The sequence below is a fragment of the Tubulanus polymorphus genome, chromosome 5 (genome assembly GCF_964204645.1).
Source record: "Tubulanus polymorphus chromosome 5, tnTubPoly1.2, whole genome shotgun sequence".
Lineage (NCBI taxonomy): Eukaryota > Metazoa > Nemertea > Palaeonemertea > Tubulaniformes > Tubulanidae > Tubulanus > Tubulanus polymorphus.
In genome coordinates, this window is record NC_134029.1 from 21,450,296 (window position 1) to 21,469,893 (window position 19,598).

General features: G+C 38.5%; 3 protein-coding genes across 3 annotated transcripts; 2 read left to right on the plus strand and 1 right to left on the minus strand.

Annotated features, from left to right (window-relative positions):
• Positions 1-2,164: 2,164 nt before the first annotated feature.
• LOC141905082 (large ribosomal subunit protein bL28m-like) lies at positions 2,165-17,596 on the minus strand. Its single transcript, XM_074793823.1, has 8 exons — positions 17,465-17,596; positions 17,063-17,285; positions 16,647-16,766; positions 16,422-16,563; positions 15,747-15,890; positions 2,631-2,769; positions 2,494-2,533; positions 2,165-2,326 (listed from the first exon to the last, which is right to left on the minus strand). Exons 1-8 carry the CDS (start codon positions 17,499-17,501, stop codon positions 2,272-2,274), a joined length of 900 nt encoding a protein of 299 aa, XP_074649924.1. The 5' UTR covers positions 17,502-17,596; the 3' UTR covers positions 2,165-2,271.
• Positions 4,741-14,876, plus strand: LOC141905252 (uncharacterized). The gene is made up of 3 exons (XM_074794072.1): positions 4,741-4,952; positions 9,929-10,043; positions 11,555-14,876. Exons 1-3 carry the CDS (start codon positions 4,741-4,743, stop codon positions 14,675-14,677), a joined length of 3,450 nt encoding a protein of 1,149 aa, XP_074650173.1. The 3' UTR covers positions 14,678-14,876.
• Positions 17,595-19,477, plus strand: LOC141905084 (large ribosomal subunit protein uL22m-like). The gene is made up of 5 exons (XM_074793828.1): positions 17,595-17,753; positions 18,159-18,321; positions 18,501-18,566; positions 18,639-18,786; positions 19,153-19,477. Exons 1-5 carry the CDS (start codon positions 17,707-17,709, stop codon positions 19,371-19,373), a joined length of 645 nt encoding a protein of 214 aa, XP_074649929.1. The 5' UTR covers positions 17,595-17,706; the 3' UTR covers positions 19,374-19,477.
• The last annotated feature ends 121 nt before the right edge of the window (positions 19,478-19,598 follow it).

The window sequence follows — 19,598 nt, forward strand, 5'->3', positions numbered from 1 at the left end:
CATTTTCATTCACTGTCAATTGTGACAAGTCCCTGTGAGTTTTGCAGCTTTATAACTTTTCGTCTGAGTAGCTTTCCACATGGAGGATCTTCGACAACCAGAGGAAGGCACCGCTGAAAAAAATCATCTCTCTACAAATGATAACTTTGAAGGCGGCGTGTAGTTTGAACTGGATTGAACACATAAACGTCTTTGCAGTTCGACGGATATGAGGTGGCAAAAATAACGGATCCGGTTCCACAAATTAGCATTTGCATTGATCCTAAAGGACAGAATTATTTAAAATTAAAGCTGAAATATTCTGACTCATTAATTATAATGTATACCCTAATTGATCCTTATAGATCATTAATATACCGTAATTCATTTCATAAGAATTCACGGATATATTTCACGGATATATTTCTATACACTATGTTTATTCTCACGAAAGATTTATTCGCCAGTAAAACATGAAAATAATGGGGGAAAATAAATTTCTTATTTCACACTTTCAACTAGATTAATCTTCGTTTCTCGGCCCTGCCCACAGTTGATTGACCATTGATGCGGACACAAATTGATATTACACTGTATTAATTTGCATCCAGTGAGACGGCAAATGGATTTATCCAGTGAGACGACAAAAACAGAAAATCATCCTTTTAGCATTAGTGTAAAATTGATGTATACATATTGAGATAGAATAGTGTTATAAACGAATGCAGGTTCCAGCAGAAGATATGAATTTAAGTCGAATTGAGATTGGTACACCGTATCATAGTAACATCTACATCATGTCTTTGCACAACAAGTCCGCTAGGCCTCGTAGAATTGCTCTGATCACGCTGCCGATTCTTTTCTGCCTTGGCTTTTTCGGCAATTCGGCTACTATCCTAGTGATGACAAGTAGAAGATTTCGTCGTTTCTCGTATGCCAACTACCTCATCTTTTTGGCGATCAACGATTTTCTAATTTGCATTAGTTCGATTTTGATGCCGGTCGTACAGTTTCTACTCATGCGCGTTCATGTATACATATTGAATTCCAAAATTAGTTGTCTGATTTATGAATGCGTGATGGAGGTTGCCGCTAGTAACAGTTCTTGGTTAATCGTAGCGGTATCTGCAGAACGGACAATAGCCGTGCTCTTGCCATTCACATCTCGTTGGGTGTGCACCCCCAAATTTGCGCGAGTAGCCACCGCCATACTCTTCGGAGTAAACATAGCGGTCAATTGCGGACCTGTTAGTGCCATTATGATGTATTCCGGACGAGTTTGTATCTACGAATTATCGGATCGAACCAAATTCTCTATATTTTTTGCCTCTTATACTTTCGTATTTCCGTTAGTATTAGTAACTATTTGTAACGCGGCTATTATCATTCGATTACTCAGCGGACCGAATCTAGAGTCGACTGATGATAAATCTGCCAAAACAAAACGGACAACTATCATGCTTGTAACAGTTTCACTTGTATTTGCGGTTCTCACATTTCCGTCAACTGTCACAAATTCACCGATTTCAAACGATCCAGTAAAATATTTACTCGTAAACTATTTCTCTCAACTGCAATGCATGAACTACGTCGTCAATTTTTACATATACCTTCTATCGGGTAGCGAAATACGTAAATATTTCATCCAGAAAATTTACCGCAATCACCGAGACTCGGTTCTACAGATGTGAGTCAATCATGACATTTACCCTTTGCTAGAGTAATATATCATTGAAATATCGGTCTCAACATTGTTAGGATCATGGACGGATTCAAAGGCCAATTTTGAAGGACTTGTCTCATCCCAATACGGCACTTAGATGCCCAAAAGCATTATTATGTGTACTCCCCTTTGAGCGGCCAGTTTAAAAGACTTGTCACATCCCAAAAGGGCACTTTGTCCACAAAGGTAATAATAGGGGCACTACTGCATTGAAATATACCGATTAGATTTGTTGACAAAATAGAAAAGGGCACTGTCAAAAAAAATTTGATGGACTTGTACAAGCCTCACAAGTCCCCCTGAATCGGTCCCTGGGTCCAAACCTTCATACAGATTCCGAAAAATGTTGTTAGTTGCAATGTGTAGATATTGGAGATTAAGTCAATTTCAGGAGTTCAATGCCTTTAAATTCCTGAAAGACAACAAAATATTGGAAGAAAAAATAACTAGGCCTAAAACATATATTCTAATCATCCAATCATTTAATTGGATAATATTTGATCATAATTTATTTTCACATTTTTTCACAAGACAAGTCCATAGTTTCAGCTTTAAATTCAACCTTTTCATCAAGTACCCTTCTTTCCAAATGGATTCATCTTCGACAACCAGGAGGAAGCACCGCTGAAAAAAAAAACCAGAAATAAATCACATTACCTCAAAACATAACTCCTCCCTGCATATATGGCAACTCTGAAGGCCGTGTAGGTTAGTATGAGTTGTGTAAATTGTTCATGTACATTAGGAAAATTTAAACCGCCAAACCAGGAAGATATTAATATAGAATTTACCTAGTTACAGAGCCACCAGTAGAATATCCTTCTTCGAAATCTAGAATTTAGAACACAACAAAAAAACATGATGAATCATGACAACATTCCAGCACAAAAACGTTTGATGAAAATAACAATATCATGAACAAACTAACCTGCTATTTCCTTCAATAATTCTGTCATATAAACGTCTTTCAGTGGCTTCGTTTGCTGTATTCTGTTTTGCTCTTCCAAGTCGCATTGTTTCTTCCACGCTTCATATATCGACAAACCCATCCATTCTATTTCCTCTTTCTGAAAATAAAATACAAAATAGCAAAATGATGAGCGCAAATAAATCTTTGATCAAATCTTCGAATTAGATTTCTGTTGAAGTTGAAATCAGTCATTAAATCATGTGGGAAGGAATTCTAATGAATTTGGGGCTGATATTAAGAACAGTGATAAAACTGAAGCCCAAACGTCTCGACTTAAATCTTTTTACAAAGATTCGAATGTGATATTATCAATGACATTGGCCTTACGCCAATTAATCTTGCAGAAAATTGAAACTTGACAGGCTCGGTAGAATTTCAGCACTGTAAGTGGATTTGTCAATGGAAACGCATTGAGAGAGAACAGTGAGGACATTGTCGCGGGTGCAGTAGAGTGAATGATTACAACAACGAATGACAAATAAGTATAACTTATGAAACGTGACTTCAATAATGATCATCTGAAGTGAATCGGGTGTTAAAAGTGAATAACACGAGTCCTTCATTCTCTATAATTGCCAATGCAGATTGAGTATCGATAACCTATCGAAAATTTTACTCGTACATGAATCCAAAAATTAATGTTAAATTTTGGACGCTGGGGCCGGTTTTAAAGACTGGTATTAACTTTAGCCCGGGAGCTAACCGAATTCATTTTCAATTGATTTAACCACCTGGTTAAAGTTGATACCAGTACCAGAAGATTATCACCAATACTTTGATGTAATTCAAGAAAACTCTTCAAAATTTAATTCATTGAAGTCCACGAACCTATTAAAAAACTCACAGATTAAAGGTTTAGATAAAGTGATTGTATTTTTGTCACCGGCACTTTTTTCCTCCTTAAACCATGCATAACCTCGTATAAATGACTGTTTGATTTTTGTCTCCAGATATTTCACGTGTTTTATTGTGTGCACGGCTCGATTTCACCGGAATAAAGTCAATTCAAACAGAACGTTGTTTTGATTATAACTGTTCATCTTACCATGTAAAATAACACGCATTCTCACACTGTGGAAATGTTTAAAAATCGAAACGTGTTATTGAATAATTCATGCGAACTGTCACTTCGTGTGACAAGACTTTCTCAACCGACAAAAGTGTGCATTCATGTTCGATCGTACAAATGAAAAGGATGGCAAAAAATTCAAATACTTGCTATCTAATTAGAATACATGTTTAGAAAATGAAATCTCTGTAAGGAAATCAGAACATAAGCACACATTGAATCTAGCTATTATCAAAACATTCATCATAAAGGATATACTCTTGATGATTTCAGAGAAATAGTTTCGTGAGCAAATAAAAAAAAAAATTCTGATAAAAATCGAATAAGTCTGAGGTAAATTAGCATTCATAATGCTCATTGTAGCTCATAAGCTGCATTCAAACCACATTTTAAATCTAGTCCGTTCCAATTTAGAACCCAACCAAGCGAAAGGCCAGTTCCATTTTAAAACAACCAACTTAGATTGACTAAAAAGACCGATCCGGCTCCATTTTGAATTTCAGGACTATTTCTCTGCGTGTGATAACAATTGATTTAAAAACATGTGTGAACGCAAAACATTGATTTGGTCTGAGCCAAATTAGTCCATTTAAAATCGGTTCATCGGTCTGGGTATATTATAACAGACTAACTAGTGATAGTATTTACGCAACAGAAATAAAACATTTTTACTAAAAAATCAAAACCATCAGTTGTCCATATTCATTCTCTAATTGTACATAGTACAAAAAAACCCCCAAATATTCGTAACTAAATCGGTAATGAATCGAGTAGGACAGTGAAAGTGTTGATTTGTATATTTATCGCTACGATGTGAAACCAGTTATTCTAGCGAGTATATTGATCAGGTCAGACCACTGAGAAGGCGCCAGACCAATGACACTCGATTAATCTACCTCTAGCTCGTCGAGTCGTTAAAAAAATATCAGCCATCATCCTCGTCGTCGTCGCGTCACGCGAGCGAGAATATTCCGCAAGAGGAGACGGATATCGGCGACGATGGACGCCGGCGACGTCGACAAACTGTTACAAAACTTCCAGCGGAAATTGAGAATATTCGAAGAGAAGACGAACGTCGCGTGTCAACGTCGTCGTCGCAACGATAAGAAAATTCGCGGCCACAATTCGGAAAACGATTTCGAATATTTCGACTTGGACGAAAGTCTGAAAGACGGATATTTACCGTGCACTAAATTCAAATTAGATTTCAGGTAAGAGTAGGACGTAGTCACACTGAGTCCGCGTTGAAACGATCGTAAGATAAAATCCCAGAAAAGAAAAGACACGAAAGAAAAAGGAACACCAGCGCTCAGGTATTCCTTACGATGACTTTTTTTAAATTCAGAACAAGTAGCTATCAATGATTACTCCAAGCATGAATTATACTCAAGCAACCTTTTGGAGTCACTTTTTTGGACTTTCTTCTATGAAAATTTTCCAATTTTTTTTCCAATTTGACTTTATGTAAGGTAGGAAGGAAGTGTCTCGGTGAAAATTGAATATGATTTCCACTTCTTCCAAAGAAAAATAAGCTTGCGGGTGTTTTAAAATGGAATGAAAACATGGGACCCAAGCCATCGCGTGCTCGATTATAATGAAATTAACATAAATCACATTTATTGCTCCCACTTAACATTAAACCATGCAACAATATAGGTGAAATATTCGTAACAGTCGATCGTTTCAAAAAACGCACAATAAAACTCGAAATATAGAATATAACTTAAATACTTAGACCGTTTAGTTTAAATACTGCGTGAGAAAATATCGAATGTTTCGACTTCGTCAGAGAGAAAATTGATTCTTTTACAAATCTAGGCAATTACGCTTTAAGTGTCGGACAAATAATTGTGCCACCATTATATAGCGAGATATGAATACATTCATTTTAATATGATTCGAGATTGATATCAATGACATTGAATTATCATGAAAATGTTATGGCTTTATGAAAGCTTCTTATGTCCACAGTTCTAACTGAAGTTATAAGTCAAAATTGTGTTAGCAACAACATTAAACCTCAAAGGAAGATTGAATCCCACTGTCTAGAGTCCACGATCGAATAGACATTTATTAAGAAAGGGCACTTTTTCATCGTCAATAGGGGCACTCTCTTATTGAAGAAGGGCAGATCTTAAATAGGAAGTGCTATTCATGAAGTGATCGGGTACCTGAATAAATCATTTCAAAATTCCCTTTTTTATTTTACAAAAAAATAAACATGAAAATTCTATCCAAATTTCAATAATCTTAATCTTTCGATAACCTAAATTTTTCTACACTGGTTTTTTGAAGGGCACTTTTTTAGGGGATTCGTGCTAACCATTAACATTAACTCGTTTTGGAAGTACAGAGAGCATGCTTATGAATTCAAACTCTAGGTATCTGACTTAGACGGTTAAATCGAAGAAACGTAACTGCGAAAAATCGCATCACGCACGTAAGATTTGAGAATCAGAAAACTGAGAGTTGATACTGCAATAATATCGGAGTTAATGTTGTCACGTTTAATAACGTTGGTTTCCACTTGTTGGCATCGCGCGAAACTTCACGAAAAACACATATTAAAAAGCGTCGCTATGAAAAAAATGCCGATATAAAATGCAGCGTTAATATCCTATGATCTTACAAATACGTACGTACACATGAAAGAACACGAATTTCACATTAATGACATTTATTGATGTATGAATCGTTCGGCCGGCGCCCCCGTAGCTTATTAATATTCCACCGCGTATAGAGTGAGTGCGTGAAATCGAAATATTTTTCAAACAATTCGTTCTAACGTCGAAATTCTTCTATATAAAAAAATCAACATAAAAACTACGGTTTTTTTACCGATAGTAAAAAAAAAAACAACAAATTCAGCGTTTAAGAATCTGATTTGACCATTTATGAATTATCGACTATGAAGTGAAAGGAATGTATTTTCTAATTCTTTCATTTTTCTCTACTTAAATTCTATTTCACAATATTGCAAATCGTGAGAGTAATATAACTATATGTACATAACCGAAATTCAGAAAACAATACCGGTATATCAAATAGATATTTAAAGTTGTAATGACAGTGTAAACAGAAATAGATGTAAATATTGAGAAGTAATAACTTTAGTTTCAGAATTGTCTACATATATTAGCATAATTTTCCTTCTTCCAAAATGCATCAACATATATAAATAGCAAATTAGGTTTTGTCATTGACTCATTGTGTATTCATTGTTTATTAGGAAGGACCCCCGCGTTTACACCCATGTCTACACACCACCCATCTCCTCCCATCATCATCCAAAGTATCAACATGACTTTCAACTCGAGCGCAATTTTGCACTTCAGGCGTATTGTCGAAAGTGAGATCTTGCTGTTCGGACCCTGTGAGATGCTAACACATTCTGTGCCTGTAATTAGTTAATAAGTTATGATAATTTATCCGTAACCTGCATGAGGCCATCTGTTATGACAGGGAAAAGTTTCTACAATATATCTTGTGTAATTTCTAAACGATCACCTGGTTATACCAAAGAATGACCATCTGCTCTCCAAAATATCATCCCAATTTTTATCGAGATATTCAAATATCCACTGCTATTCAATCAAAAACAAGACAAGGCTTTTTAGTGTCGAGCTTTATGTCGTAGTCCTAAAACAAATGATTTTAAATTAAAAGAGCCCGTTGTGATTAGGAGAAGCACGCCTCAAATAGATTCTTATATCAACGCAAACTTTCATTTCTGCTCCTCATCAAAGATCAACTCAGTCAATGTATTTACAACATTTTTAAACCGGCTCTTTGAAGTCCGGTGAGGCAGTTACAAAAATAAACACACTCAAAAGTTTACTCCCGATAAATCTAGATTAATCGAGGATAATTAAGGAACTTTTGAAAATAACAGAAGCCTTTGACAGCATGAATGATAACTGTTACTTTGACACCAGGGTATGTTTAAGCAGTGGATGAATCAATTTAAAACTTGTGACACACAAGTTCAATTTCATATTCGCCACCATTTTTAAGTGACCACATGATCTCATTCATGCCAGGCTGATATGGTAATTAGGCAAACCCCAATGCACACACAGTCCAATCACAGACTTGTTGGTGGCTTGTCTGCTCAAGCGGATCTGAGCTGGGTTCAATAGCCACGTGTAATTAGGAGGGCATATAATAGACACACTGAGTGGGAAGTTTAAAAGTGACCAGTCTGTTACCAGTCTCTTAAATGTTCTGATCAGGTCAGACAGACACGCTATCTACGTATCTACATATCTGTCATTGTAATTACGCAATAAGGATTCAGACGTAATTCATAACTGAGGAATATCTATATATTTACAAGGTAAGTTCATGCAAGAAAATGAAGTTCATATCACTGTACAGTATAATCTACTAAGGGATGATTGATGGTCTATGTATAAAACTACAAAGTTTGTGGCACCAAGTTCTAATCGACCTTATTCAACGCTGATGACAGAAATTCTTTACGATGAATTCAAATCTTCTTTGCTTTCTAGTACTTCATAATGCGTTATGGCACCTAAATATTCTTAAATCTAATGCCTCCAAATTATGTATAGCTCGTTAAGATATTTTTGCATCGTCTATTTCATTTTCGGACTTTTTATTATCATAGTGGGATTCTCTCTACATCGCGTCAACACGGATATCTACCAATCGTGATTTTTACATCATATCGTATACATTCGAGAAAATGAATTTTGTAACTGGGAGCATTTAGGGTCGATAGAGTTTCTGTCACCAAGCTGTAAGGCTAATTAGTTAGTTTCCTAATCGTTGGTGGTAAGCTGTTTATAATCAGATGGGCTTATACGAATGTGGTTTGTGAAAATATCCGATCGTGAACCTAAACCACAGACAGGCTACCGACTATATGGCTAATGTACTTGTTTCAAGACTGATGACAGAAATTCTTTTCAATTAGTTAAAATCTTCTTTACATTCTAGTACTTCATATGCATTACAGCACCTAAAATATGTTAATAAATTATTCTGTCTACACATCATAGATTGATAGATTTTTTTTTTTTACTTTTTCACATCGTATCATATACATGATGTGTGTTAGGCCTATGTGATATTGGAACGTATTGAATATAGTAAATTGGATATTTTTGCCGGTTGATTTAACGCGACATAACCTGAGCTGATCGGATAAACCCGCACTGCAAACAAACGATATACAATACAATCGATTATTCCTGCTTCGGATCGTAAGGTAGAAAAATCATTCCGGATCTGCCTTCGAACCTGTTGCTGAATAGAATATCCATATTTCAAAAAGGTTACTGTCTTTTGGCTCGAACCTTGGCCCAATTACTCATTCAGGAATCGTGTCTTTTTTCGAACGATTAACACCAGAAAAGAAATGTGACATATGTATAATTTACAAAGATCTCAAGAGAATGTCGAAAAGTGAAATTCGTGTAGCTTTGAATATAAGGTAGTTAGTAAATATGTGTGTCATGTATTGTCTATTGAGGAATCAGCCTCAGGCATTATTCTGACTCAATCATTGTCATTTCATTGACTAAATAGTTAATTACTGTCAATCAGGATTAATTGTCATAAATATAGGAATTCCAAACTATCTCAAATCAATGCGGCTATTGAGTCGTGACATTACAGGCTGTGCCTTTAAGTGATCTGTGTAAGGTGTTTTTACACTTAAACAAGAAACTCAACATATTTCTAATGAAGGTAATTTCGAATGAATATCTACATTCTATTTTCAATCATGTTTGACATATGGCATCCATCATGAATATAGCGCTTCCATCATATGATGAAGACTCACCAGTCCAGGTTTCAAACAAAGTCGTAAACATTTAAATACATATATTTGTTCTTCAGAGATTCTTAGATAAACTGTAGAGTTATATTCATAAAAATCTGAATAGATTACGTGAGTCTGCTGCGTATGATATAAGTCATATGATTTGATTATTTTTCCTGGTTAGTGGCAGGTTAGACATATTATATAACAAGCGCCAGTCATGTTTAATGTTATTACAGGGACCTTAAGAACACGCCTTAAACACATCATCCTAAACACACAATCAAATACATCCCGAAGTAGCTATTTTCGGTAACGAAATGTTTGACACTATTTGCAATTCTCGCTGGGAGTCAAATTCAACATCTGATGAACTTGTTCGTTTTTCTATTTTAGGCATGTTAAGAAAAGCGATTTAAAAATGGCTGTAGTTAATGGTCAAACTCATAGTTCAGAATCGGAAGATGGAATCTGTATTCAACAAGCTATCCTCAACGCCAAACAGAGAATGGTAAGCCACCTTACATCTAAAATATTGATTCCTTCATCAAGATCAATCCTGTCTCAATGGAAAGGCCATTTCTAGCAACTTTCGAACGTCAATGAAGTTGGCACAGGTTAATAGTACAAACATAGTCCTCCATAAAATGTCGCTTGCGACAATAAGGAAGTTGATATTGAGATTAACGGTCAACATTGAGATAGAAAATGAAATGTTTATATAGACTCAGATTTCTGAATACAATGTAGCATTGTCTCAGTATACAACCACCAGTTTACTGACAAATCTAATGTTCTTTAAAACTCTTATATCATAAGCCGGGCTTCAGGGTAGCTTATATTCATATTGACAACTAACACTGTCTTTTCTCGAAGTCAGCGAGCTATACTAAGATTAGTTGTTTAAAATCTTATGTCGAATAGAAATCATTTGCTCATAGAAACCCATGTTTTTATACCGTGATACACGAGAATTCATTGATTCAGTTGATCCCCACACAAATCAAATGATTTTCAAACAAATTAATCAAGGCTTATTGTTATTATCAATAACATGATTAACTCAGTACGAACAATTTAAAACCTGTTTTTGCAAGTATCTGGTTTTTAGCCTTTAATCCTATTCACGAATTGGATTATTCTTAAACCCAGTTCCAGCCACACATATTAAACCCATCCGCCTATTCTTTAAGACTAGATCCTGTTAATAACGTTGATCTTATTCCGGATTAAACATGGTAATACTCAAGCTTTTAATTCATAATTTAATCCAGTAGTGCTCTGAAATTTTCCTAATCCTCATTGATAGTACAGATCCTGTCACTACATGCCGCCTACTTTTCATAAATTGGATGATCTTAATAAACCTCTAGTCAATATCCCTTTAACCAGGGAAGTGTAATTACACTTCCCTGCTTTAACTTACAATTAATCTCATTCCACTACAACAGACAGCACTGGCCCTGTGGGTAGTGCTTAAGTGTGAAACTGTGAAAGTTTGTCTCTAGCTACCAGAAATATCTGTTGTCTCCAACACAACTGTATGAAACAACAGTAGTGTTGTATTCATTGACAGTTTTTCATCATCTAATTAATCGCGATGCTTAAAACTATCGTGACTGAAGAATCAAGATTTTAGTTATCACTGTCCGGTCGCGGATGAAACTTGGTGCACATTATCAAGCAGTCTATTTTGGAATAAGTTTCGCGATGATTCATGTAATTATAATTCAACCAGTCTACCGGATATCATAGAAAGGCTGTAAGTTTAAAACCCACTAAAAACAAATTTAAAACGAAATTTATTACTCAAGAATTAACAACTAAAGAACTCTGATTGTGGTCACTAGAAAGAGTCTTACACATCATGTCTTTACTTTTAATTCTTGAGTTATAAATTTTGTTCGAAACCTTTTAAATTTTGTTAGCGGGTTTTACACTTATGATCTATTATTCTCCTCATCAAGAGTCTCGGCTGTTTAACTATAGAAAGACTGAATCATAATTTAATTTCTATTCTAGTTGAGTCTTGTGCACGAAGAGAACAATTTCAAGAAAGATATCAAAGAGATACAAGGCATATTCTACAACTTGATCGCCGAGCTGGATCGATTAGACCAAGGAGGAAAACAACCGCTGGAGGGCGCTGGCGGAGATATACGACGGTCAGCGGATGAAGGCGGCGGAACGTCGAACAGCAGTCGGTGGGGAGATAACTCGTTTTGCGGAAGCGAAGTCGACGTGGCGGCGCTGAACGACAGTCGAACCAGGACTTCTCATCGACGTCGAAATAGTATGAAAATGGGTCAACGCGTAATTCAAAGCCCGAAGAACGGCGCGCCGAGTATTTCATCGTCGTCCGGTGGATCGACGACGAGCGACTGCGACTCGTCGGGTAGCGGCGCGATCGCGCGTCAACGTTCCGGCGTACGACTCGGTATGTCGATCGTGAAACGTCGTAACAGTTTCAACCAGAATTCATCGACGGCGACGACTTCCGAGCGCGAATCGTCGTTACCGCCGAAACCGTCGTCGTCGACGACGACGAAACCCGATCAGCAGACGCTGCTTAATCATACTTACGTCGTCGCGAACACGAGTCCGAAAAACCTCGCGAAAAAACAGGTTTTTGAAACCGATATCGATCAGACGTTTTCGCCGCAGTTGACGAGCACGATGGTTAACAATTCTCCGAATATATCTCTGATGGGATGTTCGGCGCCGCCGTCTCCGGCTAGTCCGATTCGAACGCCGACGACCGCCGATTCGTCGAGTTACGATTCCGATGCGAACGCGGTACCCGGTCGCCGGGCGACGAAACGCGGCGACAATCTATACAAACTGCACGTTCAGCGAATGAGACGAACGCCGATCAGATCTCCGAACCGAAATCACGATCCTCACTCGCCGGGAATTCTCAAAGCGTCACCGGCGGCCGAAAAACTTTACAAGAAGAAAAACGAAACCCAGAATAAACGGAGGAATTTACACACGAGTTACGCGAGTTCCGACCGCTGTAACGTGAGTTACAATTCGGTGAATCGCGCGAATGAAACGCTGCCGCCGAAAACACCGGTGAAATCGCCGCGAGTGACGTTCGTCGACGAGGTTTACAAACGCGTAAATAGTCGCGCTTCGACGTCGAGCGAAAGCAGCGATCTGGAATATGACTATACGACGGCTTATAAACCAGTCCCACTGCCGCAACTAAACCCGTTACAGAAAACCAGCTCGATGCCGTCGATTTCTTTGATCGGCGATAAACGACGCCGAGGAGCGGCGGCGGCAAACTGTTCGAGCGATTCGAGTACGAGCGATTTCAGCAGCGATAGTTCGTGTTCGAAATGTACGACGATCGACCGTTCGAATCGAGCTCCGCACCCGACGCCGGAGGACACGATCGACGATTCCTCGTTCATGGCGCCGCCTCGTCGGTGTTTCAACACGCCGAACTCGACGTGCTCGACGGTCTGGGACTCGGAGTGTACGTCCGTTTTAACCGAGGTCGGATTGGCGTTGGAAGCGTGCGACGAAAGCGACGCCGCGTCGAACCGCAGCGATTACTTCGCCGACCTGGATCACGTCGAAAAGGAATTTCGAAAGTGTCGCGATAACGGAGCCGACGAGACGTACGCGAAATACATGAGGCTTATCAACGATTTCGAGAGACAGATGAAACGCAGCGCGACGTACGGGAATCCGTTAGCCGGAAAAACGGGAAAGAATCAGCACTGTCAGAATCACGACGTCCATATGGCGCTCGGCGAACCGTGTTCGTTATATCTAGAAGAAACTTTGACGCTGCTCGAAAGTTCGAAATTCAATGTCGTCGTCGACCAGTTATCCGAGAGCGGATTCGAAAGCACGCATAATATCGATAGTAGTTTAGATTCGACCGTCGTTACGGACGCGAGTAGTATCGAGGGCAGCGCTAAGGGTTCGTTCCGTCGAGCGGCGAACGACGTCGATATGAGACGAATGATCGGTATGATGCAATACGCGAAACAATTAAAACGTCAAGTGAAACGCGACGACGCGGGCGAAAATACGAAACCGACCGTCACCATTCGTAAAAACGAAAAACCGAACGAACGTTGTCAGAAATTGTCGTTACCTTCGATGACGCGACCGAGGGTACCGGCGTCGCTCGAAGTGACGATCAACTCGACGCCCGATATGTCGGCGGTGAAGACGTCGCCCGAAATGGACGCGACCGATTGTTGCCTGCTCGACGCCGAACACACGATGATGGAGCATAATTTTCAAAGCTGCCACGGACGCGACTACTGCGAATCTCTCTCGAGCGGCAGCAGCGACAGTTTCTCGACGACGATCACCGAGAAACGCCAGCCGATTCCGACGAATACGCCGGAATCCAGTTACGAACCGTCGCCGGAATTTCCGCCGCGCGATAAAAAGCGTATCGAACTCGGCGCGTCGCCGACTTCGACGTCGGTCAGTAGCGATAATAATTCTCGACTTCAAACGCGTCCTCGGAATAACTTACGTCAAAATATACACAATCGTAAAAACGTCGTTAGTAATGCGAGTTACCAAAACGCGATATCGCAACACCCGTGCAAAACGCCGGGATTAAGTCCGATCGTGAGTCCGGTTTCGGATAATAGTAGTAATCCGGCTCATCGTGCGCCGATGAACACGCCGACGGGCTCGCAAGAAACGACGCCGGCTAAAGCGCAACCGCAAGGTTATAAACCGGGTAGTATACGGTCTCATAATACACGCGGATTACGCAAACAATTAAAGTTCAATACGCCGAAATTTAAATCGCCGTTAAAACGAAAGAAATATCGCGTCAACGAAAAAACCGCGACGGAAACCGAGACGGAACGCTTACCTCGGCGAGCTGTCAGCATGAAAGCGAAAAAAGTAAAAGACAGTTTGTATCTCGCGCGTCACAATCGTCGGAAATCGGAGCTGATGCTTCCACCGGCTCATCCACCGGTTCCACCGCCGCCGCCGCAGAGTCAGCCCGTCAACCCGGCTGAACTGACCGCTGAAGAAAAAGAACTAGCGTACAAAAAGAAAAAGGGACTGAAAAAGAAACTGAAACTGTTCAGTAATTATTTCAATCGAAAAGATCGTGACTCGTACCCGGAATTACAAATGTTAGCGCAGTTATAGCACAGCACGGATTTCATCACCGGGACGTAATGTGCTGTTATAATATGGTGCTATGTAACTAAAATTGTTTTTGGTTTCTGGAATTCTATCGTATTCAAAGATGAGAACTTGCGTGAAATTATTTATCAGCGGGATGCAATAACCCGTGAGCTGTAAATATTTCTAGGTGTTCCGCATCGAGTCAAGTGGCCACGATTTGCCAAATATATTTTTGCTGAAAATCATAGCGGAAAAATAATCATTCATTAAAACTTTTCATTTCATTGCCATTTCATCATCGCGATAACTGCCAAAAAATTTTCTGAAAAAAAAAACGAAGTATCTTCTAACTTACGTAATTATCATAATTATTGATAATAAAGCTTGAAGTTCAATTAGAATTTTAAATGAAGTTTGTTTTTTTTTAATACACTGAATAAAAGAACTGTTAGTTTTTATACAAATTCCAATATTCTTTTTCATCATCGACATCGGCTGGTGTATGCCCAGCTTTGCCCTTAAGAAATATCTCATATATCTCAAGGATAATCAGAAAATCTTAAGGATATCAGAAAAACAAACGAAATATCATCCACTCTCCACATCCTGAATGTCATGAATCTATGAACCACAAAAATACAGAAAATCCAGCAGCAATCATTCGTAAAATGAAAAAGTGCAAGTTTCACTTGTATTTATTACCAGTACTTAAAATATGTACAGTTACACACTCATCAAAAGGATATTCTTACTATCAGATTGAAAACAACCTTAAGTAAGTTGTAAGAGGAAAGGACAGTTTTCAATAGTATCAAGTTCAGACATTAAGAACACTTTGCAACAATGTCTACCTTTGGGCTACAAAAAATTGATACCTTGTTTCTCATTTTTTGCTAAGCTTAAAAGTTGAATAGCCGCTTATCTACCCCGTACATTACTTTTTTTCAAAATCATGATCAAGCTAACCATAACGGACTCGGCAGTTAGAGAAATGAACTGATAACAAATATCATTGCAGTTTACGAGTAACCTGGCCCAAAACGAGGCATCATTTTATTTGAGCCTAATCTATTATTCATATGGAGCTTACCGGAACCATGAACTGTTTATATTTGTTGAAGATTTTCTCCCTTTTCGCTTCATCATTTGGCAACAATGATTGATCGACGAGAGCCGTCAGCATTTCACGCTTTAATTTCATACCAAGATCCGAAACGAGATCTACTTCATGTGTCTACAATAGAGAAATAGTTAAATGGTTTAATCTGTCAAATGATGCGGAAAACACGCTTGTTAATCAGGACCCAGTTCCACAGTTGTGAGTTAAGATTTGACTCGGAGTTAACTCATTGAAAATGAACTAATTTTAACTCAGAGTTAACTCTAACTCACAACTGTCAAGACTTAAGACCAAAAGTGGGCTTAAATCTTAAGACTGATCTTAAGTTGTTAGATTGGCTATAGAACTAAGTTTGTCTTAGACCAGTCTTAAGTCTAAGCCCAGTCTATGGAACCGGACCCAGATGCGTGGTATTGATAGACAATCTGCCGGTGAAAAACAATGATTCTGCTTGGCTAGATGTATAGCCTGGTGGCTGCTTAACGGCAACCCGTCCGCCCAAGAAATCTTGAGCGGTGTAATGAACGTCTGCAGCCAGGGTTTGTGTTGGTGGCGCCGCGCATCGGCGTGAGGCAATCAAACTCTGGCAGGTGAGGATGGAAACACTTATAAACAATCCAATTCAATGAAACTTTCACCCTGTACCTGTAATATGTAGAAGTCAAACCCGTAGGAATCATCAATCAGATCTAAAGTGCGAGGGGTCACAACTATTGACATCCAACGATCTAGAATTTCACTATAAAAGTCGCGCATCTCTAATTTGGGTCGCCAGAATCGGGGTTGCCTGGAAATATTTGAAATGAAAAAGAATATATCGGCAAGCGAATATTTCGCAAAACAGCGATTAAATCCGTAGTTACAACGCACCTTCTAGCCATTCCCTTTTTGTAGAAACCAAACACAATGCCTTCACCGCCCCATAGACCTTGTTTCGATTCTTTCGGATGCAAGGCTTTGATGGGAACATTCAGGTTATCTTGTCTTCTCCTGAAAATATGGAAATGGAATAAAAGACGGTTAATTAAAGCACTTGATAATATAGGGAGCCAAGTACATGTACAGTATAGACAGAGAGGGCCATTGATTTCTGTACAGGTAAAGCCTGGTTTGATAAATGGAAGTTGAGTCATTGGAACTGAGACTTTATGGAAGAAATTTGGTTCAAAGTACCAAGTAGAAATATAGGCCCATTAGGATATAGGCAATGATAATATATCAGTAGTTTACTGTATAGCCTAGTAATAGGCCTAGAATACTCTCTGCCTTGGTCCTTATATACTAACTTTTCTCCAGTTACCGGACAGCGGTAGTAATCCGGAGCTGGTCGCCAGTGAACTGGTTGTTGAGGTTTTGTGTGGCGTTCGATGAAGCTTTGTTTGAAATGTTCGGGGAGGCGCATCATGATTCCGTCGTTCCACGGCCAGCGTCCATTTTTCAAATGTTCGGTCATGAACGGAGTCACTACGTAGGGTAAGTCTTTGAACGTTAATCCTTGCTTCCAATAAACTGAAAATAAATCAATAATAATGTAGCCGTCATAAAATGAATAGCCTGGTGGTATTGGTAAAGGGAACACCGCAACTGTTTTTTCAGTAATTAGTACAACTTATTTAACCAAAATATGACATTTTAAATATGTATTTCGACTCGTACGACATTTTAATCACATTAATTGATCGACTCACCATTATGGAACTTTTTTAAATGCGCCGCCGCCGTCATTCCGTAATTAGTTCAGCTAAGATTTCATTAAGAAACGGAGAAAATTAGTCTTTTAATTGCGCCCGACAAGAACCGTAAAGTGCTGCCACCATTAGTTTCAAGGTCAAGTGGAGAAACAGCTATTTTTATTGAATTATGCTTGAATAAACTGAAATAATTGCTTTATTACATTAATTCATCGCCAAATTCGATCATAAATACCACTATGTCACTTTTAGTGGCTACGAGGAATTTGGTTTCGGGTTTAAGACGGTGCGTATTGTTTAAATACTGATAAAATATGTTCATAAAGTGACGTCAATCTAATTTTATTTTATTTTATTGAAATAACTATGCCACATTTAATGCTGGTTTTGTGTTGTTGAAATCATCACCCCAATGCGTATGCACGAATTGCTTCTGACTTGAAATTAGACAAATGACCATGAAAATTGGGATCCGAACATGCATGCATTACCTGGACGGAGTTTTAGTACGGAGGCCAACTAACTGCCAGTGCCAGAACCAAAACCCAGGACTCTCTAAACCCTTGCCTAGAACCTCTAGACATGTAGGGGAACCTGTAACGACGACTGGTATTCAGACTAATCTTAACCCCTTTTGTGGATGATTTCAACTATTGTCCAATTGATGAAGTATTTTTTCTCTTGTTTACAGAACGCTGTTACCGGCAACATTTCATTTACAAAATGTCGCCAATCTGCACACAACAAACGTAAACTGTCGTAAAATACCCCGTCCGACCGAGCCGAAAGTGTGGCCTAAATATAACCAGATAGTATATCCACCGCAGAAAGAAGGAGAACCACGACGACCTGCTGTAAGTTACTAACAATAAATCTCTTATAGAAACCCTATCATCTGAAGCGCTATTAATCACTTAATGAGCCTGATACAAATAGGCCTTGGCCAGCCCTCCATGCGTGCGTGTAATTGATGATGAAATAAGGCATCACAAATATGAAATTTAAGTTCATTTACCTGTTCAACTTTTTCTAGGAAATCACTCATTATCGTGCAAACATTAAAAGCAGCTACAAGAAGATGTGGTATTTAGCTCAAATGGTATGTAGACTGTCCACATTTCCAGAACCGTTATCTGAAAATCCCTTTGCTGCATCGAATGATTCTTTCTAGATAAGAGGAATGTCGGTAGACGAAGCTATCAAACAACTGAAGTTCCATAAGAGACAGGTCTCTACGCAATTAGTTGAAGTAATTGAAGAAGCTATCGATATGGCCGTGAAGGATCATAATGTTGAATTCAGATCTAACTTATGGATTTGTAAGTCGTGTCAACATGAATAATATACAGTAATATTGGGAATAGACTAGTGATGTTTACTGTGACGCCTTTATGTCATCAGATGTTGTCACGTTACTGAAATTGTCGCCATTTCGGAGTTCCAATTCGTATTTCAATTCAAGTGTTAAGTTAACATTTGAATAAGTCAACATAATGGGAGTCCCAGCATGATTACTTAACTTAGTTTGACTGTACAAGGACTTTTTATGGGACAAAAAATCTAGGTGGTTTGCCTTAACAGATACAAAGATTATTTAAGTTAGAAAACAGGAAACTTCTACTGACCCCTTATTTATAGCCTTTACTTAATTTAATTGTCTCAAAATACATTTTTTCAATTTTCAGCGGAATCTAATGTTGGAAAAGGAATGACGATTAAAGGAATACGTAAACATAGAGGACCTCGTTACGGAATCGTTCACTATTTATATACGCATTATTTCGTGCGATTAAGAGAGGGTAAACCACCTGAACATTATTACGCACCAAAAGATGAACCCGGGACTAAAAAGATGCAGGATTTCATCACGAATTTGAGAAGTCGTACGATCAAGCACGGATTATGATTCAATCATCAATGGTTATTTATCACTATTGGCAAAATACTATTTGTATATTTGTTAGTGGTTACATTATGAATAGAACTGAATGCGTTGTAGAATCTTGAATAAATTCCTTTTGGTAAATGTCAGTAGTTTCCTCAATTCTCTTCCATCTCCTTTAATCCTTCTAGCGTATGACTAGCAAAGATCTCGGATTTATCCAATAAATGCCTCCACATCAAAGAAATG